Source organism: Onychomys torridus, chromosome 1, assembly GCF_903995425.1.
Source record: "Onychomys torridus chromosome 1, mOncTor1.1, whole genome shotgun sequence".
NCBI classification, from domain to species: Eukaryota; Metazoa; Chordata; class Mammalia; order Rodentia; family Cricetidae; genus Onychomys; species Onychomys torridus.
This window is the reverse complement of record NC_050443.1, coordinates 95,666,983-95,683,073: the sequence shown is the minus strand read 5'-3', so window position 1 is coordinate 95,683,073 and position 16,091 is coordinate 95,666,983. Positions and strand designations below refer to the sequence as shown.

The 16,091-nt window shown below is 45.6% G+C and overlaps 1 protein-coding gene across 1 annotated transcript in view; it reads right to left on the bottom strand.

The window, feature by feature from the left end:
* The window catches only part of Xylt1 (xylosyltransferase 1), a 296,256-nt gene that overhangs the window by 76,988 nt on the left and 203,177 nt on the right, over positions 1 to 16,091 (bottom strand). The window contains exons 4-5 of the mRNA XM_036190272.1: positions 3,346 to 3,518; positions 1,694 to 1,896 (exon numbers count right to left, since the gene is read on the bottom strand). Of these exons, the coding sequence (XP_036046165.1) occupies positions 1,694 to 1,896; positions 3,346 to 3,518 (376 nt within the window). The remainder of the gene's footprint in view (positions 1 to 1,693; positions 1,897 to 3,345; positions 3,519 to 16,091) is intronic.

The window sequence follows — 16,091 nt, the reverse complement described above, 5'->3', positions numbered from 1 at the left end:
AGCCAGGCACAGAGACAAACAATGAGCTGTAAAGCTAAAGAAGCCACAGAGAACATACCTGCAGCACATGGTCAGAGAAAGATAGCTGGGACCCTTGCAAAGATAAAAGATGCACCCTTGGCTGCAACTTGGATGCCAGTAGTTGATGTGCACTGAGCCCCTTACAAGGGCCTGGTGCTCTGCTACAGTCTGTTATGACCTCCTGGTATCACATGGATGGATTCATGTTGGCTGTGAACCTATTGCTGCTTTGATAACTGATCTCAGACTCCCATGCTTAGTAGTCTGTTGAGAGTCTAAACCTGCATCCTGTATGATCCTGACTCTTCAGGTTAAGTGGCCATTGTTACAGCTGGGACTGTAATCAATACAAAGCATCATTTCTAGGGGGCCAGTAGTGGTGTGCCTAGCTGGCCTGTTTCCTTCTTGTTTGCAAATCCACAGATAGCCCAGTCTCCTGATTTTCCCAAGAGGTCAGTTGTAAGCAGAATGAACATCTACTTTGGAACCAGACAGAACCAGTTCTAATCTTTGCTTTGTTGTGCCTTTACTGTATGACGGTGGACCTCAATTTGACTGTCTATCTCCTGAGCTCCCTACAAGGGCTCAAGTAATGACTTCCCACAGTATCTACTATACACAGCATTTTCAGGAAATTTCTAAATTCAATCCTTTATTGGAAGATGGCAAAGGAATGTTCTAACTACCCTTGGTCCTATTGTCTAGAATCACCTTTCCTCCAGCTATTGCTCACTAAACTCCACCCATTTTTAGATTTCTCAAATGCAGAAAGTTCATTTTTGATCAATATTTTTCCCCATTTTATTTTCTCTTATAAAGAAATGATGGTTCATAACTGCAAGTGATGTGGACCCTCGGGAGACACTGACAATATCTTCAGACACTGTGTGAGAAGGACATAAGTGGGTAAAGCATGTTACTGGCAGTCTGTAGGTAGAGACCAAAGACATTGATAAACACCCGGCAATACAAGGGGACAGCAAAGAAGTAGTCACCCCAAATGTCAATATTGCATGCCTCACAAATCCTGGTCTAGAAAGCTCTTCCATGCTCTCCTGTGCTCCATCTCTGCTTGCCAATACATCCTGCTCTAGAGTAAATTCCAAGGTCTTTCTCACTTTTTATCTGTGGTCTTGCCTAGGCTGTTGTAAGCCACCTCCCTTCCATTAGCCTGCTTTGAGTTCAACATCAAGGTCAGAGCTATCCTTTCTCTGCTCAAAACATACTTTCATGTGGCCTCTAGTACCAGATCCATGACGTAACCTAGATCTACTCTCTGAGTGTTTGTCTTGTTACTCTTTCCCTCACTATCTGTCACAGCTCTTACAAGCCCAACTTCCCCTTGCCCACACTACGGCTGGCCCAGCTCTTCTCTGCCTTGGAACACTTTCTAAGACAGCATCACTTACTTTATATTCTTCTACTATTGTCCACAGGGCTGTCCTGGCTCTTTTCACTAAGAACACGATGCTCTTCCACTTCTGCCCTCTGCTTTCTAAACACAGTGTTGGATGATCTCAGAGGAAACACAGTTCATCTCATGAGGCAGGATGTGTCTCTGGATGGGAAGCTGACTGTCTGTACTCTCCTGTGTCCCCACTGGTATTAGATAAAGAGGTAAGGGAAAAGCAGACCCTGGACCTAGCTACCTTGGAGCTGTTGACAGCCTCACCTGATGGGGTAGTCAGCAGCACTGAGGTTGATGAAGAAGTCCCAGGGCCAGTCAGTCATCTCCAGAAGATCCCGCATGCTCTGCAGGTAGGTGGACAGGAGGCTGGCCCCACCCCAGATGGTAGCCATTCTCCAGGAGGTGACTCGGACATTGTCGTACTGCCTGGAGAACTGGAGCACTTGCCGATGCAGGTAATTGGACCTCTTTTCCCAGGGGAGAAAAGGAGGAAAGGCAACAGTCAACAACCCAGAAAATATCAGCCCAGAGACATCCCAGCCACCCTGCTCCTTCTGTGGTTGGTGTGTCTGATCACAAGGGCTGCTGTGAATGCCAGCCTGTGGTGTCTTTCTGCATCAATATTCAAATGTTTAATTCCCATGAAGTTTTTCATTGGCTACTGAAATTCAGATTCTCCTGGCCCACTGCTGATTTAGTCAACCAGTGGGCTTGAACTTGTGGGGCCTGGAGCACTGCATGATCACGGATGACTGGCGCATGTTATCTGAGGGTACCAAGCTAAAAACCATGGGTCTGTCTAAGTTTGGTGAGTCTTTACAGGTAGGAGATGGAGTTTATATGTTCTGTTCTTCAGGACTATCCCCTCCCTTACTGTTTCACAGGCTGACTAGAAACACATCTTAGGGATGAAAATAGCCCTTCTGCCTCTTGGGATTTATTTAATGTAGAAACTACAGCTAGGCCTTGTACTTGCTAGTTAAGCATTCTACCACCAACTAACAACCTCAGCCTGTGGTTTTCTGAGAAGACAGGGTCTCAGCTGGGAATGGACTTTACCTCAGAGCAACTTCCCCACCTCCACCTATGAGTTCTAGAGTTCTAGATAAGCACATATCTTGTAACATCAACAGATTAACAGAAACTTCTAGGGAAAGATGGCTCCAGGGTCAACAAGCCGAGTGTGGGTTTTGGTAATCAGATGTTATTGGCATACAACCATGCCTGTTTATTGACAGTTTTCTGCGGCTGCAGTCAGACAAGGGCAGTACTGATTAGTACATGGTCCAAAAGAGTATCTCAACTACCCAGACTATTCTAGAAAAATTGAGCTCACTCCTGGGATAGCTAGTTTTACAGGTCTATGGGGGTAGGCAGTGGGCACCAGATAAGGAGAGAAAGAAATAAAAAACACAGCACAGTTAGGTTCTGAGATGAGGTTCTTGTGTGTGTTATATTATGTAGGAGGGAGATGAACACTAACAGTAAGGTAGAACAAGTTGAAAAAAGCCCTTGGGAGGGTCTTGAATGATCTGATCACAAAGGAATGAGAAGCATTTAAGGCTATGGATATGCTAATTTCCTGAACCAACTGGCTCATCGTGTATACATATACCAACATATCAAATTGTACCCCATAAATACGTGTAATTATCATGTGTCAAGGAAGAATAAAAAGACAAAGAATCAGAGAAACAATGTTTATAGGAAAAGCTGAGAGCCATAGCTAAACATTATGGAACTAACAACACACACACACACACACACACACACACACACACACCACTTCAAGACCACATGCTGCTGTTCCATCTCTAGGTCTCAGCCTGGACTTGTGAGATGGGAGGAAGGAATAGAGATGGATAGACAGACTGCAAAGGAAGCCCAGCACAGGGATATGAGCAGCGGCTTCTCACCTTATCCACATGGATATAGTAGAAGTGGTCTTTGTGGTAGATGGCTTTGAACATGCGCTGTAGCTGTCGAGAAGCACGACCATGGACCACCAGGACAAAGGCGATTCTGACGGGGTTGGTGGGCATGTACTCCACAGTGTCCTCATCCCATTGGACATTCTTGTTGGCTTTGCCTGGGGAAAGTCAGAAGACCATAGATATGAACTTAAGAATGGCATGCCCTTTGGGAAGCAAGGGATGTCTCCTATACTTCCCTTTGGGACAGGAACACAGCATCCACATTGAATTTTAGAGCTTGATTCAGCTGAACCAAGCACGTCCTAGGCCCTTATGCTGTCCAGATACAAGGTATCAGGAGACTCTGTGGTGCTTACAGCATTCTCTCTGTTCTACAGGAGTAGTAAAAGAAAATGCTGATGCATACACTCAACTATTTACTAGGTAGTATTATGTCAATGTGACATATGCTAAAGTTATCTTAGATTAGGGAACCTCAATTGCCTCCACAAGATTGGGCGGTAGGCAAGCCTGTAGAGCATTTTCCTAATTAGTGATCAATAGTGGAGAGCCCAGCCCATTGCGAGTGGTGCCACCCCTGGGCTGGTGGTCTTGGGGTTCTATAAGAACACAGGATGAGTAAGCCATGAAGAGCAAGCCAGTAACAGTACCCCTCCATGGCCTCTGAATCAGCTCCTGCCTCCAGGTTCCTTTCCTCTTTGAGTTCCTGTCCTGACTTCCTTCAATGATGATGGTAATATGGAAGCATAAACCAAATAAACCCTTTCCTCCCCAAGTTGCTTTGGTCATGGTGTTTCATCACAGCACCAGTAACCCTAACGAAGACAAGCTACCACACAAGGCAGGGGATGAGGGCTGTAAAAGATGAACACAGAGGAAATTTGGGGTAAATGTGCAACTTTTGTCTGTTCAGAATAATTTTCCTTCTTCCCAACAGCGGGCAACATGTTCAGTTGTGATAAAAGAGGGGAACATGAATTCTGACCTTTTGACAAAGTTTCAAGTGTCCAAAACAGTATTGCTATTGGTAATTAGAAGTGTGACACTGTCTAGCAGCAATCTGGACCTGACTCATCCTGTGTCATTGCAACCTTATCTGATACCTACGTGTCTCTCTCTCTCTCTCTCTCTCTCTCTCTCTCTCTCTCTCTCTCTCTCTCTCGCTCCCCGTGTGTGTGTGTGTGTGTGTGTGTGTGTGTGTGTGTGTGTGTGTGTGTGTCAATGTGTGCGCACATGGAGGCCAGAGGTCACTGTTGGGTGTCTTCCTTAATTGCTCTTAACCATAAGTTTTTTGTTTTTTTAAAGAGGGCATCTCATTGAATCTGGAGCTCAGTGATTTGGCAAGACTAGCAAGCCTCAGGGATCCTCTTGTCTCTGCCTCCTCGGCCCTGGAACTGCAGGACTGGCTTTGTGACAGAGGTGCTGAGGATCTGGCCTTGGGTCTCCACGCTTGCACTGTAAGTACCTAACAAACTGAGCTCTTTCCGTGGCACTTTAGCTGACACTTTCTGTGGCCCCTCCTCTTGATCATGCTCTGTCCGCAGAGGTGGGGAGCATCATCTTGATTATCGATCCAGAGGTGGCCTGTAGTTCAGGACTGGTTGGCTAGAACTCGGCACTCCCTCAATGCAACACTGTTCTGATGGGCGTCTGGGCCACACAAGCAGTTTGCCAAGGGGACAACCCCTTCGTTTTGTTGGAGCTATCAGACAAAGAGGTACTTGCTACACATCAGCCTGGAAGATGGAGAGAAGCTGCCAGAAGAAAACCAGCACAGAAGGAAGCTCTTCTGAGAGGTGGCTGGTATCTAAGTCTTAATGACACACTTTGAGCTCCAGGATCAGGCAGGCTGGGGATCTGCCACTGCCACAGACTATCATCTGTTACCTTTTGAGAGCTAGATCCCATACCCAATCCCCCTGGATAAAGGGTTCCAGATATTCTTTCCCCCAAATCAGCCTCAGAAACTCCCTGTCTCCAGGGCCAAGGCCAGTGAAGCAACAGCTTCCTGAATCTGACTCAGTACTGTCTGGCCTTCCCAGGGATGGCTGCTTCTAGTCTAATTGGATTACTGGCAGGGTCTAGGTTTGTGTGGCCCAGGACGCTGCTATGGTTTCAGGTGTCCCTGAGTGTTAGCTGGGGGTTTCTGAGAATGCAGAATGGTTAGCCTCATCAGAAGCTTGGGAGTGGGACTGTGTTGGCTGTGACCAGAAAGCTTAGGGGCAGTTGGATAAAGAATAAAGAACGTCCAAACCCAGGATGGCTGGCATATATCTGTAATCCCAGTATTTATTAGGCTGGAGCTGGAGGATCACAAGTTCTAGACCAGCCTAGGTTACACAGTGAAACTTGCATGTTTTAAATAACTCTTCTTTTTTTTTATGATTGGCAAACTACAAAACCAAGCCAAACCAAATCCCCAAACTAACAGGAATAATGTCCAAACCACACTGTGCAGCTCTCACGGCTTGACATACAAATCCTCTGACCTCTCCTCTGAGTGCTCACACAGCCAGCTCACTCCTCCCTTTCCTGATTTTTACCTGCACAAGCTCCTTGATCTTGGTGTATTTTGACAGTGAATCCTGGTACCTGAACACCCTTTCTCTAGAGCTGAGCATGGTTACACCTTCTTGTCACCAGCACAAATCCAATAAAAGATTATCTTCACTCTCCATCTCTCACTTCACCTGTTCCAATTTTCTGCACATCATTTAGCACCATCTGAAGTTGTTTATGTGTTTTCTTGTTTATTATCTGAACATTCTGCTAGAGCATAAGGTCCAAGAGATGAGGGGCTTTATCCATCTTATTTACCATCAGACACATAACACTCAGGTAAAATCCAACACACAGCAGGTACCCTGTGAAGAACAAAAGCTTCAGAGAGGGTGCATGTCAGCTCTGTCCAATAACAATACCTGTTTGGAGCGGTGGTCTGGGCTTGATCTCATTACTTCATTAATCTTCTTGACAACCTGCAAGGTTCTTATTACCTCCATTCTTCAGAGGAAAACCCACAGCTTAGAGAGGCCAAGGGATTTGTTCAAGGTCATGCAGCATTAATTAGTTAAGCTGAGATGCAAAACCAGGTCTTAAAGACCATGATGCCCTTAACCACTAACTTAGACTACACAATCACCTTGAGACCTTGGAAAGAAGAGTTGACAATGGTGTTTGTTAATTAAATACCTTGTAAGTTACTGCAGGTAAGAAGGCAGGGATTTAAACGCTTTCATGGGTGTTGTAAAAGAATTTCTGCATTTGATGAGAGACTGACTGTAGATGACCAATAAAGCTATATATATCCATCCTTCCATCTACCTACTGACTCCATCCATCTATCCATCCAACCATCTCTCCACCTATCTACCCATTTCATTTATACATATTTCCATTACATCTACACACCTACCCAGAAACCCACTCCATCTGCCTCTTCACCTCCACCTACTCCACACATCCATTCAACTCAGGAAGCCATTCAGCTACTCACCTGACAGCCTGTCATACCAAATGCCATTCGTTCATGCAACACTCATTTTGGTCTCTAGTCAGAGGGTCTCTTTCCAGAGTTGTTGAATAAGAGAATGAATGAACAGACGAATTTTGATGAAGAGTGGATGCTATGATGGTTCAGAGGAGCTTATGTTTCCTGAGGGCCTGCCACCTCCCAGCACTGAGAGTGGGGTTCTGGGTCCTTTGTTATTTTGTCTTGGTTAAGAATGCATTAACACTGTTTGAGGTTCAGAGTGTTTGGCATGTTTCCCAGGCCACACAGTGAAGACAGAGGTGGGAGCAGAAGCTGAACAGCCAAGTTCAAAGCTACCCTGCTGTGTCCACATGTCCAGTTTCAAAGACTGGCAGCAGGCAGTGACCAGACCTGATCCAGTGACCCTGCACTGTCCTTTAAAGGGACTTAGGCTTCGATGATGATGAAACAAAAATAACAACAAATACCCAAACAACAAACAAATAAAAGCAAACCAATAAAAACCTTTTATAACTCCTCTTTAGAGTGTTAGAGGGCAGAACATATTTATAGCAGAGATAGGCAGCTGTGGGTACTTTAGTTCTGGAGTAGGGAAAGGAGTGTTTGGAAAACAGATCATACCAGTGAAAGAGCTATTGTGTCTTAAATAAAGTCATTCTAGAATCAGACAGTTGACCTCAGTGCACAAGGAAGCTGTGACTCAGGGAGGTCCTTGTTGAGCTGCTGGGTTGGTGGTACACACCTATAGTCATGACACTCAGGAAGTTGAAGGAGGACAGTTACCAGTTTGAGGCCAGCCTGGAATGCACAGTAAGGGTATGTCTCAAAAATAAAAAAAATGGGTTTATAGCTCAATGGTAGAGTGGCCAGCCTAGCATGCTCAGGGCACTGGGTTCCACCCATAGCACAGAAAGAAAGGAATGCAGGGAAGGAGGGAGAGAGGGAGGGAGAAAGGGAGAGGAGAGGAAGAGAGAAAGGAAGGAGAGAGGTGAGGGAAGAAAGGAAGAAGAGAGGAAAGAAGGGAGAGGGTAGGAAAAGAGGAAGGAAGGAGGGAGGGGAGGGAGGGCAAGGGGAAGAAGAAAAGGAGGAAGAAAGGAAGGAGGGAGGGAGAGAGGGAGGGAGGGAGCGAGCAAGCTGATCTGAGGATGGAGTCTGTGATCTAGGAGCCCTAACACTGTTCCTCTGTTCATCAAACTGTCCCCATTGTAGAAAGGGGGCATCTATTCCCAGAGTCACGTCAGTTGACTTCCATTTGTTGGCCAGATAGTGCTGTGTGGCTGGAGTCATGTGGGTCTCTTCAGACAGAGGAGTCTGAAAGGCTCAAGCTCACACTCTGTCCAGCTGCATGGAAAGAAGTATGAATTTAACAATGTAATCAGATTCCTGTGGCATAAAATAGAAAATAAGTGGAAAAATCAGAGTGGTTAGAGGCAGCCAGAGAATCTGACTCCAGATGAATGTTAAAAGCCACACCGATATGGGAGAATATCAAGTATGTGTCTGAGGTGCAGGAGTGAAGACTGAGAAGGAGGAGTGTGTCGTCCCCCCCCCCCCCCTCCCACCTCCACTCCCCACCCCCGCCAACAGGTTGGGCCATGCTAAGCCTCTTACAACAACTCAGTAGGACTCAGCATCCTGTGAGCTTGATGAGGACCATGGAGTCTTCTGGCTTCTAGGGTGGTGAGAGGTAGAGACCCACAATGGCCAGCTTGTCCTCCATGCCACTTTCTGTAGCTTCAGTTATGAACCCTCTGTTCAAAGAGGATCAAGTGGAAGAGATCCAGAAGGAAACAACCTAGGAGTTTTAAATAACATTTCCTACAGTGTATTACTCCAATCACCCTACATGGTTATTGGTTGCTATGAACACATTAGTATGCCTAAGCTATAATGCAAATGTTTTCATAGGGGTGTGTGTGTGTGTGTGTGTGTGTGTGTGTGTGTGTGTGTGTGTGTGTAAGAAAAGAAACAGGAAACAAGCATTCTTCTGTACCCGTGGGATCTGCATTTGTGGAGCCAACCAACTACCAACTGAAAATATTTGTTTTAAAGACATCTGTGCAGGATGGGGAGATGGCTCACTTGGGAAAGTGCTTGCCTTGTACAGACAAGGTCCTGAGTTCAGTTCCCTAGATGGTGCACACTTGTTACCCCAGCACAAGGGAGATGAAGAAAGAAGGATGGCTGAGGCTGTACCTTTGGCCAATCTAGTCTACTTGGTGAGCTCCCGGCTTATAAGAGAGCCTATCTCAAAATAAAAAAGAAACAACAAATAAGCAGTAAAAATCCCACGATGGACAATGTCTAGAGAATGACACTTGAGGTGGTCCTGTAGCCTTCACACTTATGTACACAATACACCTGTACACACACAAACATACATGCACACACAAACTGCAACTATTGAACTTATACAGACAGTTCCCTGCTGTTACACTCTAAACAAGGAGTATCATAATTAGTGATACTGCATTGGGTGTTATAAACAATCTAGCTGTGCTCGGTGGTCTCCTGGAGACGTTTGGAGACTGTGAGTAAATTCTCTGCCATTTTATATAAGAAACATGGACACTCATTGTAAGTGCATGGGCAAGGAGGAATGACTGTGTTGCTGTGTGCAGTGCTATCTGGCTTTGGGCAACTTCTATACTGGAATGGGTTTCTGAAGACAGGGATATGTATAGATGTCCTGATGCTGGGGATGCTTGTGATTGTGGTGCCTAGCAGGATTTTAATCTGGACATGGAAGAAAAATGCTAGGGTTATAAATTTCTTTTTTACATTTTAATTATGTGACCAGGTGGGTGTCTGTGTGTGGGTTTGCAAAAGTGAGTGCATTGCCTGTGGTAGGAGCTGGATTACTTGGTGCTAGAGTTGGAAGGTTGTGTGCGCTACCAATATGGGTACTGGGAACCAAACTCAGGTCCCTTGCAAGAACAGCATGTACTTTTAACTGATGGTTCTATAGACCCCCCAGACAAGGATTTTAGAGTGTAGCCTCTGGACAATGCTGAACTTGAGACTTTAGGTGGTACTATGCGATTTCTACAAGTCTCAGTATTCTCTGCTGTAAAATGGATATTGCTACCTAAATGGATAGATACGAATATACATATAAATATGGACATAAGTATAGATGTCTTGGCTGTCTCCCATGTGTGCTTATGTCCAGTGCTGAGCACAGGGCCAAGCCTGTAGCAACTGTTCAGCAAATCAAAGCATAACTGGATCATTTCTACTCAGCCATTGGCCCACAATGGTCAGAATCAAGCAAGTTAAATTTAACCAGGCAGTCTCGCCCTGAAGGGTTCCAGTCAGAGGCTGCCCTGGCTCCTAGCAACATGCTCAGGTTAGAGAAGACCCCCTGGCCCCAAGTAAACACCCACAGCTGGAATGTTTCCATTTGGCCCAATCACAAGTAACATGAATGGGAAGGAGCCACTGGCCTGGAATAGCTTCTACCAACAAGGCCCTCCATTGGTTCTGTTAATATTCTCAAAGTGCCTCTTGGTGTGGGAGAGTGTCATTTTCTGGCTTGCTTGGTTCTTTGGACTGAAAAGAAGTGGAAATGAGGTTGCATACAAATGGGCTTGGGTCAGAGGCTCTGAGCTGGGGCACAGGCAGCTTAGCATAGTGTGGGAGGTGCACGGAACCAGGTTTGGGATCCAGCTTCTCATGGCAGAGCTTCTGAGAGACACCTAACTTCCCTGATCACCAGTGCTTCACCAATAATGTGGGGTATGCAGGCTTCCTCAAGCCTTCTTATCTTCAGAGACTGGGGGGTGTGTGCAGTTAAATGCCAGCAACAGCACCATGCAGGGAGGAAAAGGTGTGCCAGAGGAAGCACTGGGCTTTCAGGCTCTTTTTCAGGATCAAGAGAAGGGATGCTTTCTCCTCCTGGGAAAAATATTTTCCTCCAGTGCTGGGGAGAGAACCCAAGGCATTATATGCATAGGAGGCAAGCTCTACTATTGAGTTACATCTCCAGCTTCTATACAATTGTGTGTGGTGTGGGATGTGCACTTATATTTGGGGCTGTGTATGCATGTGTGGGCTCACACATGTGGAGACTCAAGGTCAATGTCAGGTGTGCTCTTTGATCTCTCTAAACTTTATTTTTTGAGACAGGATTTCCGTCTGAACCTGGATCTCACACTTTCAGCCAAGCTGACTAACCAGGAAGCCCTCGAGATCTGCCTGTCTCTACCTTCCCAGCACTAGGAGTTCTGGGGATTGAAACTCAGATCCTCATTCTTGAGCAATAAACACTTCATTGACTGAGCCTTCCCCCTAAGCCCTCTCTTGCAATTTACTATTTAATCATCCCAAGATCTATGGAGGCAAGTGTCATGACAGCCCCCTCCTGCTGAGTGAGATTTACCCTTTCTAGTGAGTCCCAAACTCAAGAAAAATACTTGGGACTGCCAGGCTCCAGAACCCATGTTTTATTTTACCAGTGAGGGAAATGAAAGTTCTGGGAATTCATGAAAAATTCTGAATACCTTGGGATTCTAAGGCCATCATGAAATTAACACTGTCTGAGTGGTACTCCCCTGAGTACCAGGTTGGCTTTTCTGAGAGCTGTCAGTTAGCCCCTGTGTGTTATTCTTTTGCAGGCTGCAGTCCTGGCCTCTGGGCCTGGTACAGAGCTGAGTTTGGTGGAGAATGCTCAGTGAATGTTTGGGAGCTGACGAATGAAGATAGACAGCTTCATCCATGCACATGCCCCTAGAGGCACACGTGGGAGGCTCGGCCTGAGCTGCTGTACATGGCTAGCTTTGCTCACCCAGCAACCTGGCTGGAGGCTGGACTCCTTCTGAGAGGCACTGGGACCTTTGCTCTGGAACACCAAAGCCTCTGGGAGGAGTCAGCCAAGTGCCCCAGGAAGTCCCAACATGACAGCTGCAACTGGGTCTTCTCTAGCCCAGTGGGTCTCAGGGAGGCACCCTCCAGTCTCCAGAGAACTGGTTCTGTTCTGGGAAAACCATCTCAGCCTTTCTTTTTCATTCTTTCTCTCCCTGTCTCACCCCCATGAGCATCCCGCATTTATATTTGCATTTAAATTCTGTTAAAAAATATATAACATAAAAAGGGCCACTCTGTGGGGCTGGAAAAATGGCTCCGAGGTTAAGTGTGCATACTGTTTTTGCAGATGACTTGAGTTCAGTTCCCAGAACCCACACTAGGTGGTTTATGACTGCCTGTAACTTCAGATCCAAAGCTTTCTTCTGTCTGCACGCCCCCCCCCCCAACCTAAGTACCTACCTCTGCCACTTCCAATGTAGAACATAGTCATGAGAAGACCCCTTTACCTAGCTGTATAACCCTTCAACTATCTCCAACACACAACATTTTGCGAAAGTGGAACAAGCAGAGATCCCTATTTCTCCTTCACTAACTGCCAATCAATACTCCATTTTCTATTTCTCTGAATTCAGCTACTCTAGGAATTTAATGAGTGGAATCATGCAATATATGTCCTTCCATGACTATCATTATTCAGTTAGTATAATGTTCTTTGTATGTGTTGTAGCATAGGTCAGAACTTGCTTCCTTTTCAGTGTAAAACAATATTTCTTTGTATGGACATACCACAGGGTGCTTATCCATTTATCTGCTAATGGAATCACCAGTGGCTGCCATCATTTTGGCTGTTGTGAATACCTTGGCTATAAACATGGGTGTGAAATATCTGTTTGAGTCACTACTTTCAGTTCTTGGGTGTACACACCCTGCTGTACTCTATGGTAACTCAATAAAAAATAATTTTCTAAGGAACCTATCCTGTATTCACTAAATTAACCATTCTTCACAGGGATATATCCCAAGTCTACAACCTGGGTCCATTGTTCATTAGCAGGTGACTATACTTCTTGTGCCTTAGTTTTCTTATTTGTCAAAGAACACTCTCCTCCAAATGAAACTGTATGGACTAAAAGCTGTAACGGGGACAACGTCAACACCACATGGTTTGTAGACGGGACATTGAGAGCACCAGACTCTTTTGTTCCCAAACAGCGCTGCAGGAGGCCACAGTGTGTCTCCAGTGGGTAATCCCTCTCATTCTTAGCTTCCTGTTATAGCCTGAGTGCTCGCCCTGCCCAGCCATCCTGAGCCCCATTCCTTTGTGCGGCCCTACCTCTTTATGGCAATTGAAAGCAAGGGTCCCACTAATGACCATGATGCAAAATGACTTTCAAAGTAAAATCTACTTAAGGAAAACCAAAGGTGAGCTACTGCAGTGAAAACAAAGCGGGGTAGGAGGAGGGTAGAGAAGGCATGTGGTGAAGAAGGCACAGGGACCATATGAACTTGACTCCACCAGCTTCCTTCCCAGCAAGGATGTGCTGAGTATGTTAAACACGGGAGACAAGGTCATGGCCTTGTGATGCCAGGCAGCCCTGGATGTCCCAGAGGAACTTCAAAGGTCCAGGTAATATTTGCTTTTCCTGGCTCAAGGAATCCCGCTCACTCCAGGTTTCCTGGAAGGGTTTGTTAGGAGTTATCTGAGGTGGGATTTGGGGGGAATTGCTCATGGTCATAGAGCCAATAGATGGACAAGAAGTCAGGATACAGTCTGCCTTGAATCCATATATGCACCGAAGCCAGGCTTTGATGAAGAAGAGTCCAAGCAGCTTGGCTCTCATTGCAGCTTGGTGTTAAGCTTACCTGCAGCCTAGACATCCATTCTCCGGCACCTCTAACCACCATCTCCTCTGGGTGAGGTTCTCAAGCTTGGCTCTGTTGTTATTTGAGCACAGATGGCTCTTTGATGTGGGGACTGTCTTATGCATTTCTGACCTTATCAACAAGATGCCAGCAGTACCTGCCCAGTATGACCTAACCAGAAAGGCCCTAGCTTGTTAGCCAATGTCAATGGACTTACAGAGGCAAGATCTTCTCTAGTTGAGAAGTAACAATCCACAACTATTTCCAAAACATGGTCTTCAAATAACAGCAACACCAAAATGGGAGAAATTGTGCTAAATGCAAATGCCAGTACTGGTTCACGCTACCTAAGTCAGAAACTCTGAGGGTGTGGGACAAAATTTGAGCTGAGTTAGGGCCTTCCAGGGGTGATTATGACATGAGGTAATATTTGAATACCACTGGTACAGGCTTGGCATTCTTAGCCCCACTAGCATATCAGATCCACATGGACATCTCAAGCCAACAACAAGCAAATAAGATCTAGAAAACAGCCGGGCAGTGGTGCATGCCTTTAATCCCAGCACTTGGGTGGCAGAGACAGGCTGATCTCTATGAGTTCAAGGCCAGCCTGGGCTAACAAGTGAGCTCCAGGAAAAGGCACAAAGCTACACAGGGAAATCCTATCTTGAAAAACAAACAAACAAACAAAAAAATAAAATAAAAAAAGATCTAGAAAACAATGCTTGGATATAGCTCAGGGACAGGCAGGCTCTCCTAGCATGTGTAGGGCTCTGAGTTCCTTTCTCAGCACTATGGAAAAACAAGCCAAAGCAAAAAGTACTTCCTGTGCGCCACCCCAACAAATTCTAAATTAAGTGCACTCACATGCTGAGTGATGACATTTGGGCATAGGATGGACCATACATATGACTATAGTCTGGTAATATGATACTGTTTGGGGAGGCTGTAGTATTCCACTCTGTATAAACACACTTGCTGTGGGTTGCACAGCAATGAAGTTGGCTAGTAATCATGCAAGGGACCCTTTATGAAGCCTAAGATGACTTTGGATGATTGGACTGATCCTTCCTTAGAAGTCCTCAAGTGGCAATACTTTCTGGTACCTATTTTTGCCCACCTCCTACATTTAAACAACCACATCTCTCCCCCCCAGATGAGGCCTAAGTCCTCACAACCCTGCTCTAGGTATGGAATCTAAGGCTGGCTCACCCTTAATTTTTTCCCACTCTAAAAAAGTCTCCCTCTATTCTGTGACCAAGCACTCAGGACATTTTCCTGCTCAATGATTTTCTTTCCCCCTATTCAAGTTTGGAGTTATTAAACCACAGCCCGTGGCTGCGCCGTCTTATTGATTTTATTGTGGAGAGCCCAGGGATATTCTAATGATGTACGGCTCAATAAATGGAAACTGGTGGGATGGATATTGATGGCGTATGGTACATTTCCCCGCAATTCACCGAGTCCCAGTCGCTTGGCCAGCTACACATCATCTGTGAAAAAGCGAGGCTGCAGCCTATGGGTTCTGGTCCACCTTGCTGGTGTGGCCTTTTCCAGGCACCATGGATGAAAGGGCCATTATAATAAAGATAACGTGACACTCTCTGCCTGCATGGCTGTGTGGTTTTACATCTTCTTTTCACATTGTATGGTGGAAGGATGGAAGTGATTATCCTCATTTCCCAGATAAAGAGACAGAGATTCAGAGCAAGTAGGCGACCTGGCCTACTAATAAATTGTGGAACTGGCATTCAAATATCATTGTTATACCTAAAACACCCATGCTAAACTGCAAAATAACCAGCCACACTTGGCTACCTAGTGAATTTGAGGCTACGTGAGACATCTTTTTAAAGAAAAAAGTTGGGGGTTGGAGGAATGGTCAATTGGCAAAGTACCTGTAATGCAAACCCAGCACCCATACAAAAAATAGAGTGTAGTAGCTTGTATTTGAGGTGGAGACAGGAGGGTTGTGAAGGTCATTGGCCGGGTTAGCAAAATCAATGAGAGACCCTGTATCAAAAGGTAAAGGTGGAAAGTGACTGAGAAAAAACATCTGAGTTCATACAAAGGCACACACAGACATATAGACACAGACACACAGAGACACAAACACACACAGAGACATAGACACCCATATACACGTACACACAGAAATAAGTACAGATGTCATACACCACATACATACATATAAGGAAGAAAAAGGAAGGAGCTGGTGGTTCCAGGACATGTCATAGCTTCCTTCCTCCTCTCAAGCACTGCTTCTCTGCAAGGGCTACTCAAGTTTGGAGATGACCATGCTTGAGTAGACAGGGCATTCAACATCACTAGTCTCCTAAACAGCTGCCCACCACTCATATTTTCCAAGACTGCCTAGGCGACAAGGTGGATGCTGCCCTGAACTAGATAGAGGAGTACCATTCATCATAAAAAGCCTTTGCTCCCAAGAAGCAAGCTCTCCAGAAAGGAGAGATGATAAACACTTGAACAGCTACAAGATCATTAAGATAGACTATGCAATGGCGGTCATCATTACTCTTACTATAAATAATGCCTTGCAAGAGAG